The sequence below is a fragment of the Microcaecilia unicolor genome, chromosome 10 (genome assembly GCF_901765095.1).
Source record: "Microcaecilia unicolor chromosome 10, aMicUni1.1, whole genome shotgun sequence".
Lineage (NCBI taxonomy): Eukaryota > Metazoa > Chordata > Amphibia > Gymnophiona > Siphonopidae > Microcaecilia > Microcaecilia unicolor.
This window is the reverse complement of record NC_044040.1, coordinates 217,033,408-217,051,296: the sequence shown is the minus strand read 5'-3', so window position 1 is coordinate 217,051,296 and position 17,889 is coordinate 217,033,408. Positions and strand designations below refer to the sequence as shown.

The 17,889-nt window shown below is 44.1% G+C and overlaps 1 protein-coding gene across 1 annotated transcript in view; it reads left to right on the top strand.

The window, feature by feature from the left end:
• The window catches only part of DIS3L2 (DIS3 like 3'-5' exoribonuclease 2), a 226,787-nt gene that overhangs the window by 23,216 nt on the left and 185,682 nt on the right, over positions 1-17,889 (top strand). Inside the window, 1 exon segment of the mRNA XM_030216582.1 lies at positions 14,188-14,289. Coding sequence (XP_030072442.1) covers positions 14,188-14,289 — 102 coding nt within the window.

Genomic DNA, 17,889 nt, shown 5'->3' with positions numbered 1-17,889 from the left:
TCGGTTTATAAAAGCTGCTTTGTCTGCAGATGGGGGCAACGTGTAGGATGATCAGATTTGCAGATGACACAAAATTATTCACAGTAGTTAAAATAGAAGAAGGAATTGCAGGATGACTTTGAGACTGACTTGTAAATAGTAAAGAAAATGAATTGTGGACAAGCGGAAAGAAATGCAAATGAAGAAGAAAAATCTTAACTGAGAATGGGGTACGATAGAGATGTGAAACAGAACAACAGGAAATGTTCGTTATCCTTTCAAATAGCATTAAGACTAAGGGACCCTTCATGAACTAGTAGTTTTTAATCGATACCTGATTGAGCTTGGAATTTGTTGCTAGAGAAGATGGTAAAAGCCAGCCAGAAGGTATAGATGAGATTGGCAAAGCTTTGCTGTTTTTCATCTCTTCTGTGAGTGTGCAACAGGGACTGGACCTCCCCACTGGGATGTGCTGGGCTCTTTCAAGAGATTCAAATTGACCATTGGAAAGGATGCTGGGCTCGATGGACATTTGGTTGAAGCCAGCGTGGCTCTTTTTTTCTGAGACCTGGGCATTAATGAGTCAGTCAGATCACTCAGTTTAAGGATGCCTGTTGTATTTCTGAGTAGAAATATGATTGCTTTCTGGTTGCTGTGAAGGAGTTAGTTTCCCAGTTCTTTTTAAAATAAGATAACATAAGACCTCTACTATGCTCTACTATGCCTAAGATGTGCAGTGAATTGTGTTGTCTTCACACTTTTAGGCTCATTTTGCCCTTTCACTTCGTGACCAAAGGTGGCACACGTGCATTTCGAAAAGTCCTCCTTTGTGGTCACGCCTTTGAAGAAGGTTTATAAGGTTGGGGAACAGAGGGCTTCTGTTATCTTAACTGCACGAGTAGAGGATCTTAATGTTTGAGAATGGAAGTGGTTACATTCTGCTTCTCCATGTCAGATGTAGGGGAAAGAGGCTGTTTCATTGTTGGAGCTTAGAAGCCAGCTGAACCCAAGACCACCAGTCAGTGAAATTTAAGCCCTTTGCTTTATTGCCACACAGGCTTTTGAGTATTTTCCACTGATTAAAGCTAAGCTCCCTTGAACAGATTTGCTAGCCTTTTTTTTTTCTTTCCCACCGCATGAACTAATTTGTAAAGCAGTTGCAATAAAATCCTGCCCTGCCTTCTTAACAGCCAGAGTTTGTCCATTCTGTGCACATAGGCAGAAAGAGCTGCATACAGTTTTCACACCGAGTTCCTGAACAGACATGCGTGAGTTTGCAAATAGAGGAAGAGGAGATGCGCCATTTTGTCACGCTGCGAACTAAGAGCCTCCACTTTCTGCATGTGTTAAGGGTTCTTAGAAAATGCAACTATGGAGCAAAACTGTTAGCAGTTTGTGTGTTCAAATGCTACAAGCTGTGATTGCGCTCACAACCAGCGTTCCCTCTAAGCTCTGCGTGTGTGCGCCCACACAAAATGTTTTGCAGGCTTTATTTATTTTCACACACAGTCAAGGCTGAAAACTGCGCATAATATGTTTTTTGTGCACATATGGGCCATCAAAAATTAGAGAGAGGGTTGGGGATGGTTACATTCAAAGCGGTTTACATATATTCAGGTACTTATTTTGTACCAGGGGCAATGGAGGGTTAGGTGACTTCCCAGAGTCACAAGGAGCTGCAGTGGGAATCGAACTCAGTTCCCCAGGATCAAAGTCCACTGCACTAACCACTAGGCTACTCCTCCACTCATTCCACCAATAAGAGCCAACCTCATCAGTGATGTCACAATGGCTTGATTGCCCAATACAGTTCCCCAGGATCAAAGTCCACTGCACTAACCACTAGGCTACTCCTCCACTCATTCCACCAATAAGAGCCAACCTCATCAGTGATGTCACAATGGCTTGATTGCCCGATACAGTTCCCCAGGATCAAAGTCCACTGCACTAACCACTAGGCTACTCCTCCACTCATTCCACCAATAAGAGCCAACCTCATCAGTGATGTCACAATGGCTTGATTGCCCGATACTTGGCTCACTTCTTATATTGTGATGTCATAATGGAAAGGGGGAATGGGAAATGGGACTTGATATACCGCCTTTCTGAGGTTTTTGCAACTACATTCAAAGTGGTTTACATATATTCAGGTACTTATTTTGTACCAGGGGCAATGGAGGGTTAAGTGACTTGCCCAGAGTCACGAGGAGCTGCAGTGGGAATTGAACCCAGTTCCCCTGGTTCTCGGGCCACTTCACTAACCATTAGGCTACTACGCCATAACTCGTTCTCTTTGTATGTGTTTTTTCTGACATCCTATAAATTCAGATTGACTATTTTAAAACACTAACTTCAGTACCTCGTATCTGTGTTTAGTGTGTTAGAAAATCAAACGGTGAGGTGTGTGTAACGTTCTCTTATTCACCTAAATACAGTAGACATAGAGTACATGGTATGTGTTCACTTGACACGTGTTAGACCTTTGTCCTAGTGTTGCTTTTCCTGTACAGCTGCTCACTGTATGTCTCTGCAGCCCGTGCTGTTCACTTGCCTTCCTGGTATTTCTCCCATGCTTTGCCTAAATTCTATTTCTGTAGCTTCCAAGGTCTGCTGTGGCTAGGAAAGCGAATAGAATGTTGGGTATTATTAGGAAAGGTATGGAAAACAGGTGTGAGGATGTTATAATGCCGTTGTATCGCTCCATGGTGCGACCGCACCTTGAGTATTGTGTTCAATTCTGGTCGCTGCATCTCAAAGATATAGTAGAACTGGAAAAGGTGCAGCGAAGGGTGACTAAAATGATAGCGGGGGGATGGGACGACTTCCCTATGAAGAAAGACTAAGGAGGCTAGGGCTTTTCAGCTTGGAGAAGAGACGGCTGAGGGGGAGACATGATAGAGGTATATAAAATAATGAGTGGAGTGGAACAGGTGGATGTGAAGCTTCTGTTCACGCTTTCCAAAAATACTAGGACTAGGGGGCATGCGATGAAACTACAGTGTAGTAAATTTAAAACAAATCGGAGAAAATGTTTCTTCACCCAACGCGTAATTAAACTCTGGAATTCTTTGCCGGAGAACGTAGTGAAGGTGGTTAGCTTGGCAGAGTGTAAAAAGGGGTTGGACGGTTTCCTAAAGGACAAGTCCATAAACTGCTACTAAATGGACTTGGGAAAAATCCACAATTTTGGGAATAACTTGTATAAAATGTTTGTACGTTTGGGAAGCTTGCTAGGTGCCCTTGGCCTGGATTGGCCGCTGTCGGGGACAGGATGCTGGGCTCGATGGACCTTTGGTCTTTTCCCAGTATGGCATTACTTATGTACTTATGGTTTGCTGTCATTTCAACCTTTTAGAGATTATGGCCTTGCATATTCGTTCACTCTGGTTATGTCTTTCTCCAGGTACCACTGTTTCCCTTGCCTTGGTGTTTAATGGCCTCGATTATCCCACTTCTAGAAGTGCTGGTTGGCAGTGAAGTCTTTTTTTTGCTCTGAGTGCAGGAGGCCATTTTGTCCCAACAGTTCACATTACACTTGTGTCATGTCTTTATTTGAGAGCGTCCCAATGGATTGGTCTCACCCCTTGCTCCCCATGTCACTTTGTCCATCCTCCTCCTCTTCTCAACTGTGCTTAGTCACACTGTCATGTCAATCCCTCCATTTCCTCATTTTTATCCTAATCTTTTTCTCTCCTCTGTCATGCTGTTCCTCCAGCTGACAGCCTTGCCTGCCTGCCTGTCTCTCGTTCTGGATTCAGTCCAGCTGTTTGGTTTCCCCTGACCATGCTGACACCACTGTCTTCTACCCGTTATGTCAGTGATGTGATGAGATGATAAAAAGAGTTGGACTTTCTGCCTTGAGATAATGGGGAAAGCGGTGATGGGATCGTTTTGCCTTTTCTGAGGTGACATTCCTCTGCTTTGCATGTACCACCCATCAAATTTCAGCAATATCTGTCCGGCTATTTTCTCATGATGACGGGACCACTAGAGGGACAAGACAGCTGAACAGACATGACCAGGACTTCAGCAATACTTCTTTCAGAAAAAGGAAAAAAAAACCCAGCAAAAAACCAAAACCCCAAACCACCACCTTAAGTATATATGGTTTTTCTCTTCTGCTCCTTTGTTCACTCTGTGGGGAATAGCAGAGGGCAGCTGAGATAAAAACAAAACATTTGAGGTCTTCTGGGGACATTGAGCCTGCAAATAGGTGGGATAATGTGGGATACAAATGCAATAAATAAATAAATTAGCAGGTGAACAAATGGATTCGTCTCTTGGGGCTGCTGTTATTGGACACTGACAGGATAGTTGGAAGCCCACAATGCTGATTTATAACTTACTCTCCGCAAGCACCTGAAGAGGCTTCCCAGACCTCAGCGTTACAGCATTATGTGCTCATACGGTTTTATGATGGGAACATATTGAATGGGTGATGGAAAATGTAGTTCAAAAGGTGAATAAAATAAAAAATTAGAAGTGTGGTTTTATGAGGATTTGGAACGTATTTGATTGATACGTGTAACGTGCGTATGTGTCTCCCCAGTCACCAGCTGAACCTGTTGCTTTGTTTCCTCTTGTTACATAATGTGTGTGTAAACATTAGGCATTATTTCACTTGTTTAACCTTCCAGTTATTTGACCAGGCGTATCTTTGGTATTTAATATCGTACTTTTGCAGGTAGCATGGGAGAAACGTTTATCCCTCACAATGTACCGCAGTCAACAGAAATGCACTGGAATGCATAAAGCAAGAGGGACTTTCATCTGGAAATGGTGGCATGGATGGGCGATTCTTAGTGGGAGAAGTATCGGGAGGAGAAGAGGCCAGAACATGTGCAGAAATCTGGAGCTTTTTGTGGGCTTCAAAGGGTTTAGCAATTTTTCTGCATCTTGTCACGGGAGGCTGCAGTTGGGCAGCTGTCTGGGCCACTCAGCTTCCTGGAAGGAGTAACTGTACTACACCCAATTGGAAGAGATTTTATTTATTTATTTATTTATTTGTATCTCACATTTTCCCACCCATTAGCAGGCTCAATGTGGCTTTCAAAATACCGTAAAGGCGAACGTCAAGTCCGACTTTTAAAGCCCTCCTTCCAGTAACCAATCATTTCCATTAACCTTTGTACTTTTAATTTAAAAGTACTAAAGGAAAAAGTATACCTGTGTAGAAAAGGGCCACTGAAGCCCACCCAGTCTGCCCATTTGCCCCTGCATTCTATTGTCACAAGTCTTGTGTAGTGATCCCCCTCACTCTGTCACTCGGGTCCCTATCGGGGCAATTCTATAACTTTTGACTTCACATAAGATGTTTAAGTCCTCTTTGAAAGCCGTCTTCCAGCAGTAGTTCTTGCTGGCAGCCTTGCTTAAGTTCGTGCTGTGCTGTGGCATGGCCTCGACTTTGTCTTCCCTCTTACCCATTTCTGTTCTGTTTGTATGTAATGCATCTCCTTATGTGATTTCCCTTCTTCTTAAGTTCCACTCTCTGTGTTGTCTGAATTTTATATTACGCCTCTATTTTATATACGTGTAAATCATTTAGCTTTACTCAACATTGCCACTATACTGATGAAGTGACATCGCTGCCTGCAATGGGCACCTGAGAAATAAGTCAAAGCCTCTAGTGAGCAAGTGATCTGTGCTCTCTGCATCAGGTAAGTGAGCCTTCTGAGAGTTTAGCGAGTATATCTCAGTGTAAAAGAGCAGTACATCTTAAGGAGTACACTCAAGTACAGGGTCTGCCTGGGGAGAGGTAGGAGTAATGGCAGAGGCTGAGCACATGAGTGAGAAGCAGGGTGCAGATCGTGAGGAGAATTTGGGGGAGGAAGACTTCAAGACAGATGTGCAAGAGTGGTTCTGAGCTTTAAAGCGGGACCTCACTGAGATTACAGAAGAAATTATGGAGAGAATTGCTGGGGTGCGGAATTACATTGGTGAAATAGACAGGTGGGTGGAGGAAGTAGAGATCAAGATGGGAGGATCATAAGTATATAAGAATAGCCATACTGGGGCAGACTGATGGTCCATGTAGCCCCGTATCCTCTTCAGGTCACAAGTTCCTGGCAAGATTCCATGCTTCCAGGCTTTCTCCATTTCAGTCCCAGTAGCAGACTGTGGACTTTTCCTCGAGAAACTTCTCCAAACCTTTTTTTAAACCCAGATACACTTTATGAGCAGCTTGTGTGTGGGTTTGCCTGTGTTTTCGGGACAGTATCATTGGGCCAACGTGGGAGCTTTTTTTTTTTTTTTTTTACAGTTCCTCTCTTCATTCGGCAGCAGCCATTTTGGTCTCGGGCTGCAATAAGGGATTGCTCTTTCTCCTTTTCTGTCTTCGCAGCCTTCAGGCTGTTGTGGTGTGGATGGCGCCAGTTCCCTTGATGTGGCAGGGGTTTTTTTTTCGTCTGCCTTTGTGATTTCAGGCCTTGACGACTCCGTGCACAGTGAATTCCCATACAGAAGAAGCCTGGACCTTGCTGCTCCCAGCTCACTCTTGGCTGCCCATGCAGCCTTTTCTTTGGTGGCCTTCTCCAGGCTACTCCTCCCAGTTGCGTTTTCAGTCTGTTTCTGAGGCCTTGGCCCTGGCAGTGCTGTCGAGGGCTGACCTCTTTTCCTGGGAGGGAGTGTATTTCCTTCTCACCTTGAGCTAAGGGGCATCGTCTCCTCACGGTTGACTGGCCTGCTCTTTCCCGACTGCGTAGGCAGCCTTCAGCTTGTGCTGAAGATTGCAGGGGCATTTGAGTTCTACTGCTACGTTTACTCCAGGTACTGGATTGTGGGGTTTCTTGTTTGGGTAGTTGGGGGCTCTATGTCAGTTCGACTGTTTTTTTTCTTTTTGCTGAGGCATGGCCATTTTTCTTCTCTGATGTGGGGAAAGCTGGCAGTCCGTGTCCGCATGAGCATTTAGTGGTACGCTGTTGCATTGGCTGCCTTTGTGGTACATCGGTCATCCTGGCATGTCCTGTCTAAGACAGCAATGCCATATGGCGTTGAGAGCCTTAGCCTCCAAGTTGTGTGACCTATTTTTCAGTCCCTTGCTGCGTTGTCAGCCTTCAGCTCCCGACTGCATTTGTGGACTTCGACCAGCATACGGTGGCGTTTCTGCCTTTCAGCTGTCTTCACCTTTAGCCACCTTAGGGCCGTTCCAGCATGGGCTATCGCCCTTCAGATTATTTAGCGCTTGCAGTATTGACCTTTGGGTCACTGTAGCCTTGTGGCTCTGAGTAAGTTCCAGGTGGGATGTCCCCTGGGCGGCTGGTAGGTTGCAGCCTTCTGGTTTTTTTATTTTGCTGCTGATCAGCAGAAGACAGTTTGGCGCCTTCACCTTCCTATTTGTGGCCGCTGCTTAGCCCCCAACTCTCCTGTTGGGGGCTACGCAGGCCGCCTAGTTGTCTCTTTTTATTTCTATAGGCAGTCCTTCACTGCTAGCAGCTCCAGCTGTGTCAGCCTCCGGCAGTTCCTGTGGCCATTGTCAGCCTTTGCCTCACAGTGACAGCTTCAGCCGAGTGTATGGCTACTGCTACTTGGCTAGCTTATGACTCTATGATATTGACAGAATTCGGTTCTTTCATGGCTGTTGAACTTCTTCCATTGGTACATGTGGATTGGGGTTCCATCGCTGTCTGTACAGCACGGTTTCCCCTTTCCACTTGCTGTGCTGTTTGTATTTGGCTGTGAAGCACAGTTCTGGCTACACCATATCTAGTATGGTTCACTTTTGCTTCACTGTCCCAGTCTCAGTTCGGATCTTTCATCTCTGTTGATTGGAATGGCTCCATATCTGAATGGGGAGCAAACCCCCCTGTTTTCTGTGTGGAATTCAGCCCTAGTCCTGACTCTGAATACCCCTTCCTGTGCCTGGTGGCCATGGCTCCTTTGTGTGGCACAGTTCCATTTCTGATGGCGAGGTGCGGCTCCATCGCTGCCTGTTGGGCATGGCTTTGTCTTGGATAATTAGCAAGGCTGCATCTATGAATATGGATCATAGCACTATCTTGGGGTGTAGAGCATGGCTTCATATCTGCTGCTTTCATATTGCTGTAGTACAGTTGGCTCGATCTCTGTCTATGGGACACAGCTTCCTCCTGGGTTTTGGGGCACAGCTGCTTCATTGCATGAATTCCCAACTCCACCTCTGAGCATGAGGTGAGCAGGAAGTGGATTGCCCTTTGGTTATGCCTTATAGCTTCATCCTTGGAGTTGTCCAAAGCTCCGTCTCTGGATGCATAGTTCAGCTCCATCTCTGATTATGGAGCACTGCTCCTTGTCTCTGATTTTCCCACTTTGTTGAGGAATCTGTTCTAGCTGGGGAACAGGCCTCTGGTGTTCTGTAGTTTGCAACACAGTCCTTTTTGTGTGGAATGTCACTAGCTGGGGTCGTATTTCAGCTCATCTTATGTCTATAGGGTTCTGCTTTGCTCTGAGTTTGAGATGCAGTCTCACCCTTTCCTGGACCTCAGCCCTATCGTGTGATAGGATCCTTCCTGTCTTGTGTTGGAGTTCTCCTGTGACTTCATGTTCAACTGGCTCCATCTTCGCATGGTCAGCGTGAGTCCAGCTCAGCATTTTTTGCTTGGTTCCATCGCTATTTTGAAATCCTGACAGTGTTCTGTGCAGACCCCTTATTCGTGTCTCAGAGTCAAGGGTGACTCTCAGCACGGTCCTGCCATTTTTGCCTGTGGTGGTATCCACACTTCCATTAATCAGCCATTCTTTTCTTTGGGAGGAAAATCATCCTTTGAGTTTCCATCTGCTGCTTTATATCATGGTTGCTGTGGACCTTTCTGGTACCTTCAGGCCACCGATGCATATCAGGGCATAGTCTCCCTTCCTGCTACTGGTGGGCCCCAGTCAGGGCAGTGCAGCCTCATATGCAGTCATAGCTCGCTGGAGTCAGGTGCCTATTGCTTGTGCATATGTCCTTTAGGTGCATCACCTCTTCCTTCTTTTCTATGAAGATCCCCTACATGGTCATTGTTCTGCACATTTTCCGGACGTCATCCAGTTGATGGGTTCGGCTAGGTCTAAGACATCCTTCGGGGCGTCGGTTCTTTCCGAGGCTGTGTCTGGTTCCCATCCTACTTATGGACTGCTTTGCTACATCCCGCAAGTCTCTGGATTCATCTACTGCTGATGACAAGGAAGGAAAATTTGTCTTACCTGATAATTTTCAGTCCCACCCTTTCACGAAGCTGACACTATTAGTTCAGTCTGTTTCTATGCTTAGGTTTCTTGCTGTGGTTGCCTGTGCATAGTTCTGCTAGTTGACAGGTTTATGCCTAATTTCTGTGAGGAGGGAGAAATGTTTTCTTTATTCCTCCTTCTTTGTTATGAGAAATACTGACTGACCAAGGAGCATACCGTCCTATGTGGCAGAGTTCAATTTGGTGCTCTCTATCTCCACCTGCTGGTAGATGGTCATAACCCATAAGACTCTGGATTGGTCTGCTGTGACTAAAGGAAAGAAAATTATCAGGTAGGACATAATTTTTCCTTGTATTTGATCCTTTTATGTCCCTCTGAGAAGAAGAGGTTGGTAGGACTTGAAGAAATTTGGCTAGCAATTAAACTCCTGAAAGCAGACATGGCGCCAGGCCTGGATAGGTATACTGCCAAATTTTATAATACTATTTAATATGGAGATTAGGGAAAATCCAGTTAGCAGAGACAGCAAGTTGCATGGGAATTTATCCCTAAACCAGGCAGACGCTAGCTGCTAGGTGGATCATTTAGGCCCTTATCTCTGCTGAATTTAGATGTTAGGCTTCATAAAGTCATTGGATGCCAAGTGGACGATAACATCTGGAAAATGTTGAACTTAATCTGGGTAGCCCAAGAACAGCATACATAGTAACATAGTAGATGACAGCAGAAAAAGACCTGCATGGTCCATCCAGTCTGCCCAACAAGATAAACTCATATGTGTATACCTTACCTTGATTTGTACTTGCCTTTTTCAGGGCACAGACCGTACAAGTCTGCCCAGCACTATCCCTGCCTCCCAACCACCAGCCCCGCCTCTCACCACCGGCTCTGGCACAGACAGTATGCCCAGCACTATCCCTGCCTCCCACCTCCGGCTCTGACCTTACCTTGATTTGTACCTGCCTTTTTCAGGGCACAGACCGTACAAGTCTGCCCTCCACTATCCTCGCCTCCCAACCACCAACCTCTCTTCCCCCACCTGTCTTCTTATTGCTTTTGATCAACAAGGAGAAAACATTTGATCATGTAGCCTGGAACTTATGTTTAAGGTATTGGGAAAGGTGGAATTTGGACTTATCATCTAGTAGTTTTCAGACTACCTCAATTACTGTAATCGGAGGCAGATTCACTTTAACTCAGCAAACTCAAAATAGCTCTCTTTCCAAAAAGTATGTAAATAAGTTCCTGGGTACCTTTAGTTAAGGCAGTGTGCTACAGATTCGTGATAGAGTGGTGGAGAAAGTGAAAGGGATCCATCGTGAACAATCGTGTCTCACTCATTCAGGGGAATTATTGAATGATAGTCAACTAAGGGAGCTGCAGGTCACATTTTTCCAAGCAGGCTTTGTTTTATATTTTAAAGTGCTTAGGTGCAAAAATAAAGTGCAGCAGATTTTATAGAACACCATATTATCCCTAGATACCAGTAAATAATTAAGGGGAAATATTGTCCATGTCATCCATGATTAAATGTTTGCTGCAAATCGAGATGTCCAGAAGACCTGGTAGGAATTTGCTCTTTGCTTTGCTCCAGAGCACAGTCAGCAACATTAGAGACTGTTCTAAACTGAATATTCAAGGCTAATTTATATAGGTTGATTCTTAACTGCTGAATTTGTGTGTTTTGTGAGTCACTCTTTACGTCTGCTCATGGTTGTGGCTTTCCTCGTTGTCTCTGTTCTTTTCCTTTCTGGTTTCATACCTAGAAGTGCTTCTTTACCTAGTCATTAAACCAGAAAAGTAGTCTGTATGATTATTACACCCCTTGGCTGCCAGAAATCCAGCTAAAGACTACAGTAGATTTTTTAGTGCAGTACATGAATGCGTCTGTCTTTGTTTGGGAATTCACATGTTGCTCGTTCAAGGGACTTTTTGTGTCTTACTTATTTTTTTACAGGGTGATTGTGCACCCTTTCTTAGATGAATAAGTTAAGGTACTGAATAAAACCTACCCTCGGAGAAGGGGAAAGGGAAATGGGACTTGATATGCTGCCTTTCTGTGGTTTTTGCAACTGCGTTCAAAGCGGTTTACATAGTATATATAGGTCCTTATTTTGTACCTGGGGCAATGAAGGGTTAAGTGACTTGCCCAGAGTCACAAGGAGCTGCAGTGGGAATCGAACCCAGTTCCCCAGGATCAAGGTCCACTGCACTAACCCCCAGGCTACTCCTCCACTTATCAGTTCATCTTCATCAAGTGGAGACTGTTCAGTTATCAAATGGTTATATAGTTAATCTTAATGAGCTGCAGGCCCCTGTTGTATAAAGTCATGTAGGTACCCGTGGGCCTTGATAAAATAACAATATAAAAAAACAGGTCAAATGCAGCTGAGGAGCAGGTGTAAATGTAGACATTTACGTGTGTATTATCTTATAACCTACATGTTCACATAACACTGCTCAACCCCACTCCCAATGCATATACCCCTGAGTGGTGTACAAGTATGCACCTGCTTGGCATCCTTTATAACATTATCCCTGGAATCAGTCCCCCTCTGTGGATGCATGTATTTATTTGGATGGATAGAGAGACACTCACACTGCACATTTAATGCATGCATGTTAAAATTAACACTTGTGTGACCTTCCCACCTACCTCCCTTTCTCTCCCTGGTCCTCCGGGCTTGCTGTCTTCATTGACAGAGATTAAACCAGGCTGCTTTTGGCCAGCTCTTGGGTAGTCCTTCTCTCTGATGCAGCTTCTTGTTGCTGCGTGGATGGGAAGCTACATTGGTTGGGGCAGCTACGGAGAGATACTGGACCCAAGCTTGGGGGTGGGATACGGTGGAGAGAGAGACAGAGACTGGACTGGGAGGGAAAGAAACAGTACATAAGTATTGCCACACTGGGACAGACCAAAGGTCCATCAAGCCCAGTATCCTGTTTCCAACAGTGGCCAATGCAGGTCACATATACCTGGCAAGATCCCAGATAAGCTCAATACGTTTTATGATGCTTATCCCAGAAATAAGCAGTGGATTTTCTCAAGTCAAATTAATAATGGTCTATGGCCATCCAGACCCTTTTTAATCCCTGCTATGCTAACTGCCTTTACCACATTCTCTGGCAACGAATTCCAGAGTTTAATTACACATTGAGTGAAGAAAAAGTTTCTCTGATTAGTATTAAATTTACTACTTTGTAGCTTCATCGCATACTTCCTAGTATTTTTGGAAAGAGTAAACAAACGATTCACATCTACCCGTTCCACTCCAGTCATTATTTTACAGACCTTTATCATATCTCCCATCAGCTCTCTTCTCCAAGCTGAAGTGCTCTAGACACTTCAGCCTTTCCTCATAGGGAAGTCGTCCCATCCCCTTTATCATTTTCGTTGCCCTTCTCTGTACCTTTTCTAATTCCACTATATCTTTTTTGACATGCAGTGACCAGAATTGAACACAATATTCAAGGTGTGGTTGCACCATGGAGCGATACAAAGGCATTATTTTATTTTATTTTATTTTATTTATTTATTTATTTATTAGGATTTATTTACTGCCTTTTTGAAGGAATTCACTCAAGGCGGTGTACAGTAAGAATAACGTCCTCACTTTTGTTTTCCATTCCTTTCCTAATAATACTTAACATTCTATTTGCTTTCTTAGCCGCGGCGGCACACTGAGCAGAAGGTTTCAACGTATCATCAACATTGACGCCGAGATCCCTTTCTTGGTCAGTGACTCCTAACGTGGAACCTTTAAACATTGCTACAGCCATCGATTGTAGAAATATAAAAAAAAAAAATCCAGCCGCTGTTTCCTGTGTCAACAGAGCAGCAAATCCACTCCCAGTAGATCGCTGCTAATTTTCTTCCAGCTCTGTCCTGCCAGCAAGAGCCCTGATGCAGGTGTGAACCTCCACACCCGTGAACTGGGTCTCCCGCCCCGCCCTCTTAATAACCAGGCTCATCCCCCATGAGCCATCACTCTTGTAGCTCTGGATTTTTGCAGCTGCGAAAACCCAAAGCCAACCACCTGTAAATAAGCCTGAACACAAAAATAAGCAAAACCCCATAATCAAACCATACAAAAAATGGAATGGGTGGGAGGGTAAACTGCCTCCAAGGAGAAGGAACGCTCTGATCCTTCAGGGGGGACAACCTTTAAGGAGAACCAGAGACCAGCCTACACCTCACTGCCTACCCTATCTCCTAGCCAGTAGGTTGGTGGGCAAACTGTTTGTGTTTAAATGTGCCTTATTGCCATTGCCCGGGACCTGCCAGCAGCCAACCGCACATGCCTTGGGTGAATAGGCCCTGTTTGCGGTTAATTGGGGCCCATTAAGACAAGCTCTCGGGCTTCTCTTTTCTGAGTAGATTATAGCCCAGTGTAATTATATTCCAGTACCTTATCTCCATGACTGCCACTAAATCTAAGTTGGTCTCGTTTCTAGATCTGGAAGTTTTATTTTCCATTCTCTGGGCATTAGTATTCTCGTATCTCTAGATGTTGCCATTTTCCTATATCTATTCAAGTGGAAATGTAGTCACATATAGCAGCGTCTGTCTGGCAGCCTACACGGGAGATGTATGAGATCAGTATTTAGACAACAGCCACGTTAGAATTGCTGCTTACTTAGATCCTTGATTGTCGGCTGTCTCTGGGAGTTTTAGGATATCCAAGTAAATATGCATAAGAAAGATATACATACACTCCGTCTTCTGCTTGGAAATCTATCTTAGCTCTATTTTGAAAACCAGATTGACTTCCTGGGTGTGTCCTAATGAACGGGGCTGTGAACCACTGATTTGGACTATTTCAGAGCTTTGTCGATGAGCATGAGAAAAGGAGGGGTTGCTGGAGGGTCTAAGTGGGATTCTTTTATACTCCTCTAACCAAGACTGGGGCATACAAAGGCAGAAGACACAAGGACCATCTGGATTGAAGAGAGGTATCTCACAGGAAGTTACATTCTGGCAGCTGGCATGTATTCTGGCATTGTGATCATGAATAACTGGGCAGACTGGATTGGGTGGTTGATCTTCTTTTTTCTCTTCTGCAGGATGGAACTCGAGATATTTTTATTGATGGAGTTGTTTCAAGGAACAGAGCTCTTAACGGCGATGTTGTGGTGGTGAAACTGCTTCCTAAGGAGCAATGGAAGGTCAGTGTATCCTTTATTTCAGGTCCTTTTTTTTTGTATATTCCTAAGAGGTATTGAATGATACGCCAACACACATGGAATCACATTTTCACATCATCTCATTTGTAGGAATTTACATTTTAGATATACAAATGGATTATTCTGTTTTTAGGTATGTTTCAGGGACAAGTGGTTTTATAGGTCAAAATAAAAATAAATATGTTTTTAATGCAGATCTCTTTTGTTTAAACATAACTAAATGGGCTATAAGCCCCTAATGCAGTCCATTGGCTTTCTTATATTCTGGTTTAGTGGCCTTTACCAGGAGAAAAAAAAAATCTCTGCACGAGTATAACACGTGCTAGGGTGCCTCTATAACCAGCCCCTCCAAATGACACACTGATTACGATTTACAACAAATTACTACTCTACCTAAGTTCCATTATTATACTTTTTCTGTGTACATCCGTATACTGCACAAATTGCCATGTTTGAAAATATAAGTGAGATTAAATACAAATGCTACCAACAATAAAGAGTGACAACGTGGATGGAGCAGCTCTTAGGTTTGCTTGCTTTGTTTTGAGAGTATGGCGATGATGGCTTCACTGGGAAGGGAAAACTGAGATTGGATAGGGACACAGAGGGGCACTACTGGAAAGGGGGGAGGAGATAGGGACACAGAGGGGCACTACTGGAAGGGGGAATGGTGATATGGGGACAAGGAGGTAATGCTGGAAAAGGGGGAAGATGGGGACACCAGGAGGGCAGATGCTAGAAAAGGGGGAGATGAGACCAGGAAGGCTAGTGCTGAAAAAGAGGTGAGATGGGGAAACAGGGCAGATGCTGAACTTGGGGGTAGGGACAAGGGACACAGAAGGGAGATGCTGGACAGGACAAATAGTGATGCAGAGGAAAGAAGGATGGTGCACTTGGAGACAGAAGAAACAGAGAAAACCAGAAAAGAGACAGTGGGACCAAAGCAATTGAAAAAATAAATTGTTCTAACAGTAGAAAAAGGTATTTATTTTGAATTTGATATTAGGAATATGACAGTATTTGAAAATGCACATCTCTGATATCTTCAGATTAGCAACCCTGCAGGGGTCCGAGTGCATTTTCTTAAGTCATTTTGGATGTACTGCAGCACAGATTTTGATGGGTAGAATCAGGGACTGCAAATCCCACATGAATGTGGGATAAGAGTTCACACTTGGACTGGTTGAAAAATCTCCCTTCTGGAACTGGATCACTTGGGAGCTCTATACATAGCTATTTGACAGTGGGGACATAAAACGAAAGATCAGTGCCAAATAGATGTAGCGAAGGAAAAGGAAGAAGACAAGAGGAGAGAGAAGAAATGGAAAGGCCAACCTGGAAAAGAATTTGTAAGGCTGACTCATGGAACATGGGAAAAAAAGACTGGGACAAGCCAAATTTCCAGACAACAAAGGTAGAAAAAATTATTTTTATTTAATACTTTGTAAGGACTGAGATGTACCTGCTTTGTAAAATGTATATTTTTTTATGTTTATTTTGCGAAGTACAGGAGAAAATGCTTTTCTGTTTCTTTTTACCAGTATTGCACTGTTTATAGAGTCTGGTTTTCTTGGGCAGAGAGGAGGGGGGTCTCTACTTCAACTTTTGTTGTTGGTTTTTGATTTTTGTGGCTCCCTATTCTGTATTAGGTTGGTAGGATGGAATGTTGTCACAGTTTGGGTTTCTGCCAGGTGCTTGTGACCTGGGTTGGCCACATTGGAAACAGGATACTGGGCTTGATGGACCATTGGTCTGACCCAGTATGGCTACTCTTATGTTATATAGATGAGGGTCTGTCCATGTTCTGCATGTGCGACTGAGGTGAAGTGAGTATGTAGTGTCTGTGTAGGAATGTGTAACAGTGCAGCTTGTTCCAGTTTCCCAATAGTAGGTATATTGGTGCTCGAGAACCCAGTGTAATATATATAGCACTGTCTTTTCATAGGTGGTTTAGGGTTGTTATGGGGTGGTAAGTTTTGTGTTCTAGGGCAGTGTTTCCCAAGTTGGTCCTGGAGTACCCCCTTGCCAGTTAGGTTTTCAGGATATCCTCATTAAATATGCATGAAATTGATTTGTATATACTGTCTCCATTACATGCAAATCTTTTTCATGCAGATTCATTGTGGATAGCCTGAAAACCTGAATGGCAAAGTGTCTAGCCCTATTTGAAAGTGGGCTCAGCCACTCTGGGGCAAGGGCTGCCTTTGGTGGTCCTTGTCAACCAAAATAAAAATCCCGAAGACTAGTGGTCTCCGCATCCTGTAGAGTCACCACACAAAAGCCCATCTGATTTAAATAAGGTGTCTAGTAGTGGAAGGACTGAGTGTGCTATTCCTGAGGTGATGGTCACGATTTGAATATTTTTATTTGAAGTTAAGAAAACAGGTTGCCTGCTCTGGCCAGTCCAGGGACCACTTCTGTGTCCTTCCTCCTGATGTAACTTACTGTTTCCTTGTAGGCAGGACGCAACAGAGACAACCTGTATTAATCAGTGCCCGCCACAGCCCTTGAGCAACAACACAGACACTGCTGTCTAGCTGACACCAACCGGCGCCTATTTTATAAAAGTCTGCTCCCCCTGAGATCAAAACCTGGCTACGTCTCTGAGGGGAAGGGAAAGACAGAGGTGATCTGATGGACAACTCAAGGTTAATGTTGTGAACCTTGTCATGGAAGTACTAGACCATAGTCTGGGGTGAAAGTGAAGGGAGGTTGGAGGTAGAGGCACTTTGAGGAGAGAGTTCAGTGTGGTAAAGAGATGATGAGGGTTGGAGCCAAGGATGTTTCTCAAATGGATGCAGTAGTCTTGCTTGGCAAGTGGAGGAGCAGACTGGAAAGTGGTCAGTAAGAATCTGAAATGTTCAAGGACCTTATATGCCTGTTCTTCCAATTAAATCTTACATAGTTAGGAGGAATTGGCTCTAGTAGTGACAGAAGACCCTCCTGTCAAAAGCAGCACTTCATCGTTAAACAAGTTATTGAGGAGAGACTCATAGTTGTTGGCTGTGAGGACATCATGCTGGCAGCTCTGGGAAACAGATACCTGGCTAAGAAGAGATTTAATTGCAGTAGGCAGTTTAAAGACCTAGAGAGGAGCTGCTGTCATTTGCGGTTGCCAGTTCATCATTGACAGTAGCTGGCAAAGTCTAAAGTGACAGGTAGGAGGAGGATTGCAATCCGTTTCAGTCAGCTAATAGACATCACACACTTTCCTGCCAGCTACTAGGCGGAGCTGTGCGTTACACAGGTTAATCAAGAAACCTTCCCACAATTAAGAGAGAAAACGGAATGTGCCAAAAGCTGCCAAATAGCCGTTATATTTTGTCTCAAAATCTTTCTACTTTTATTTATAAACAAAACAAGCAGCTTTGACTGACAAGGTAATTGTACTGACAAGGTAATTGTATTCCTTAGCTATTATAATGAATTGCAGCTGTAATTGTAATTAGGATGTTTTCTGTCATGGATAAGTGTCACAAAGTATTGGAAACAAAAGAAATGAATTTTACTGAAAGAATAGTCCTTCCATTTCCTTTGAAGCCAAGTCATAGCAGAGTTAATTAAAATCGGTGTAGACAGACT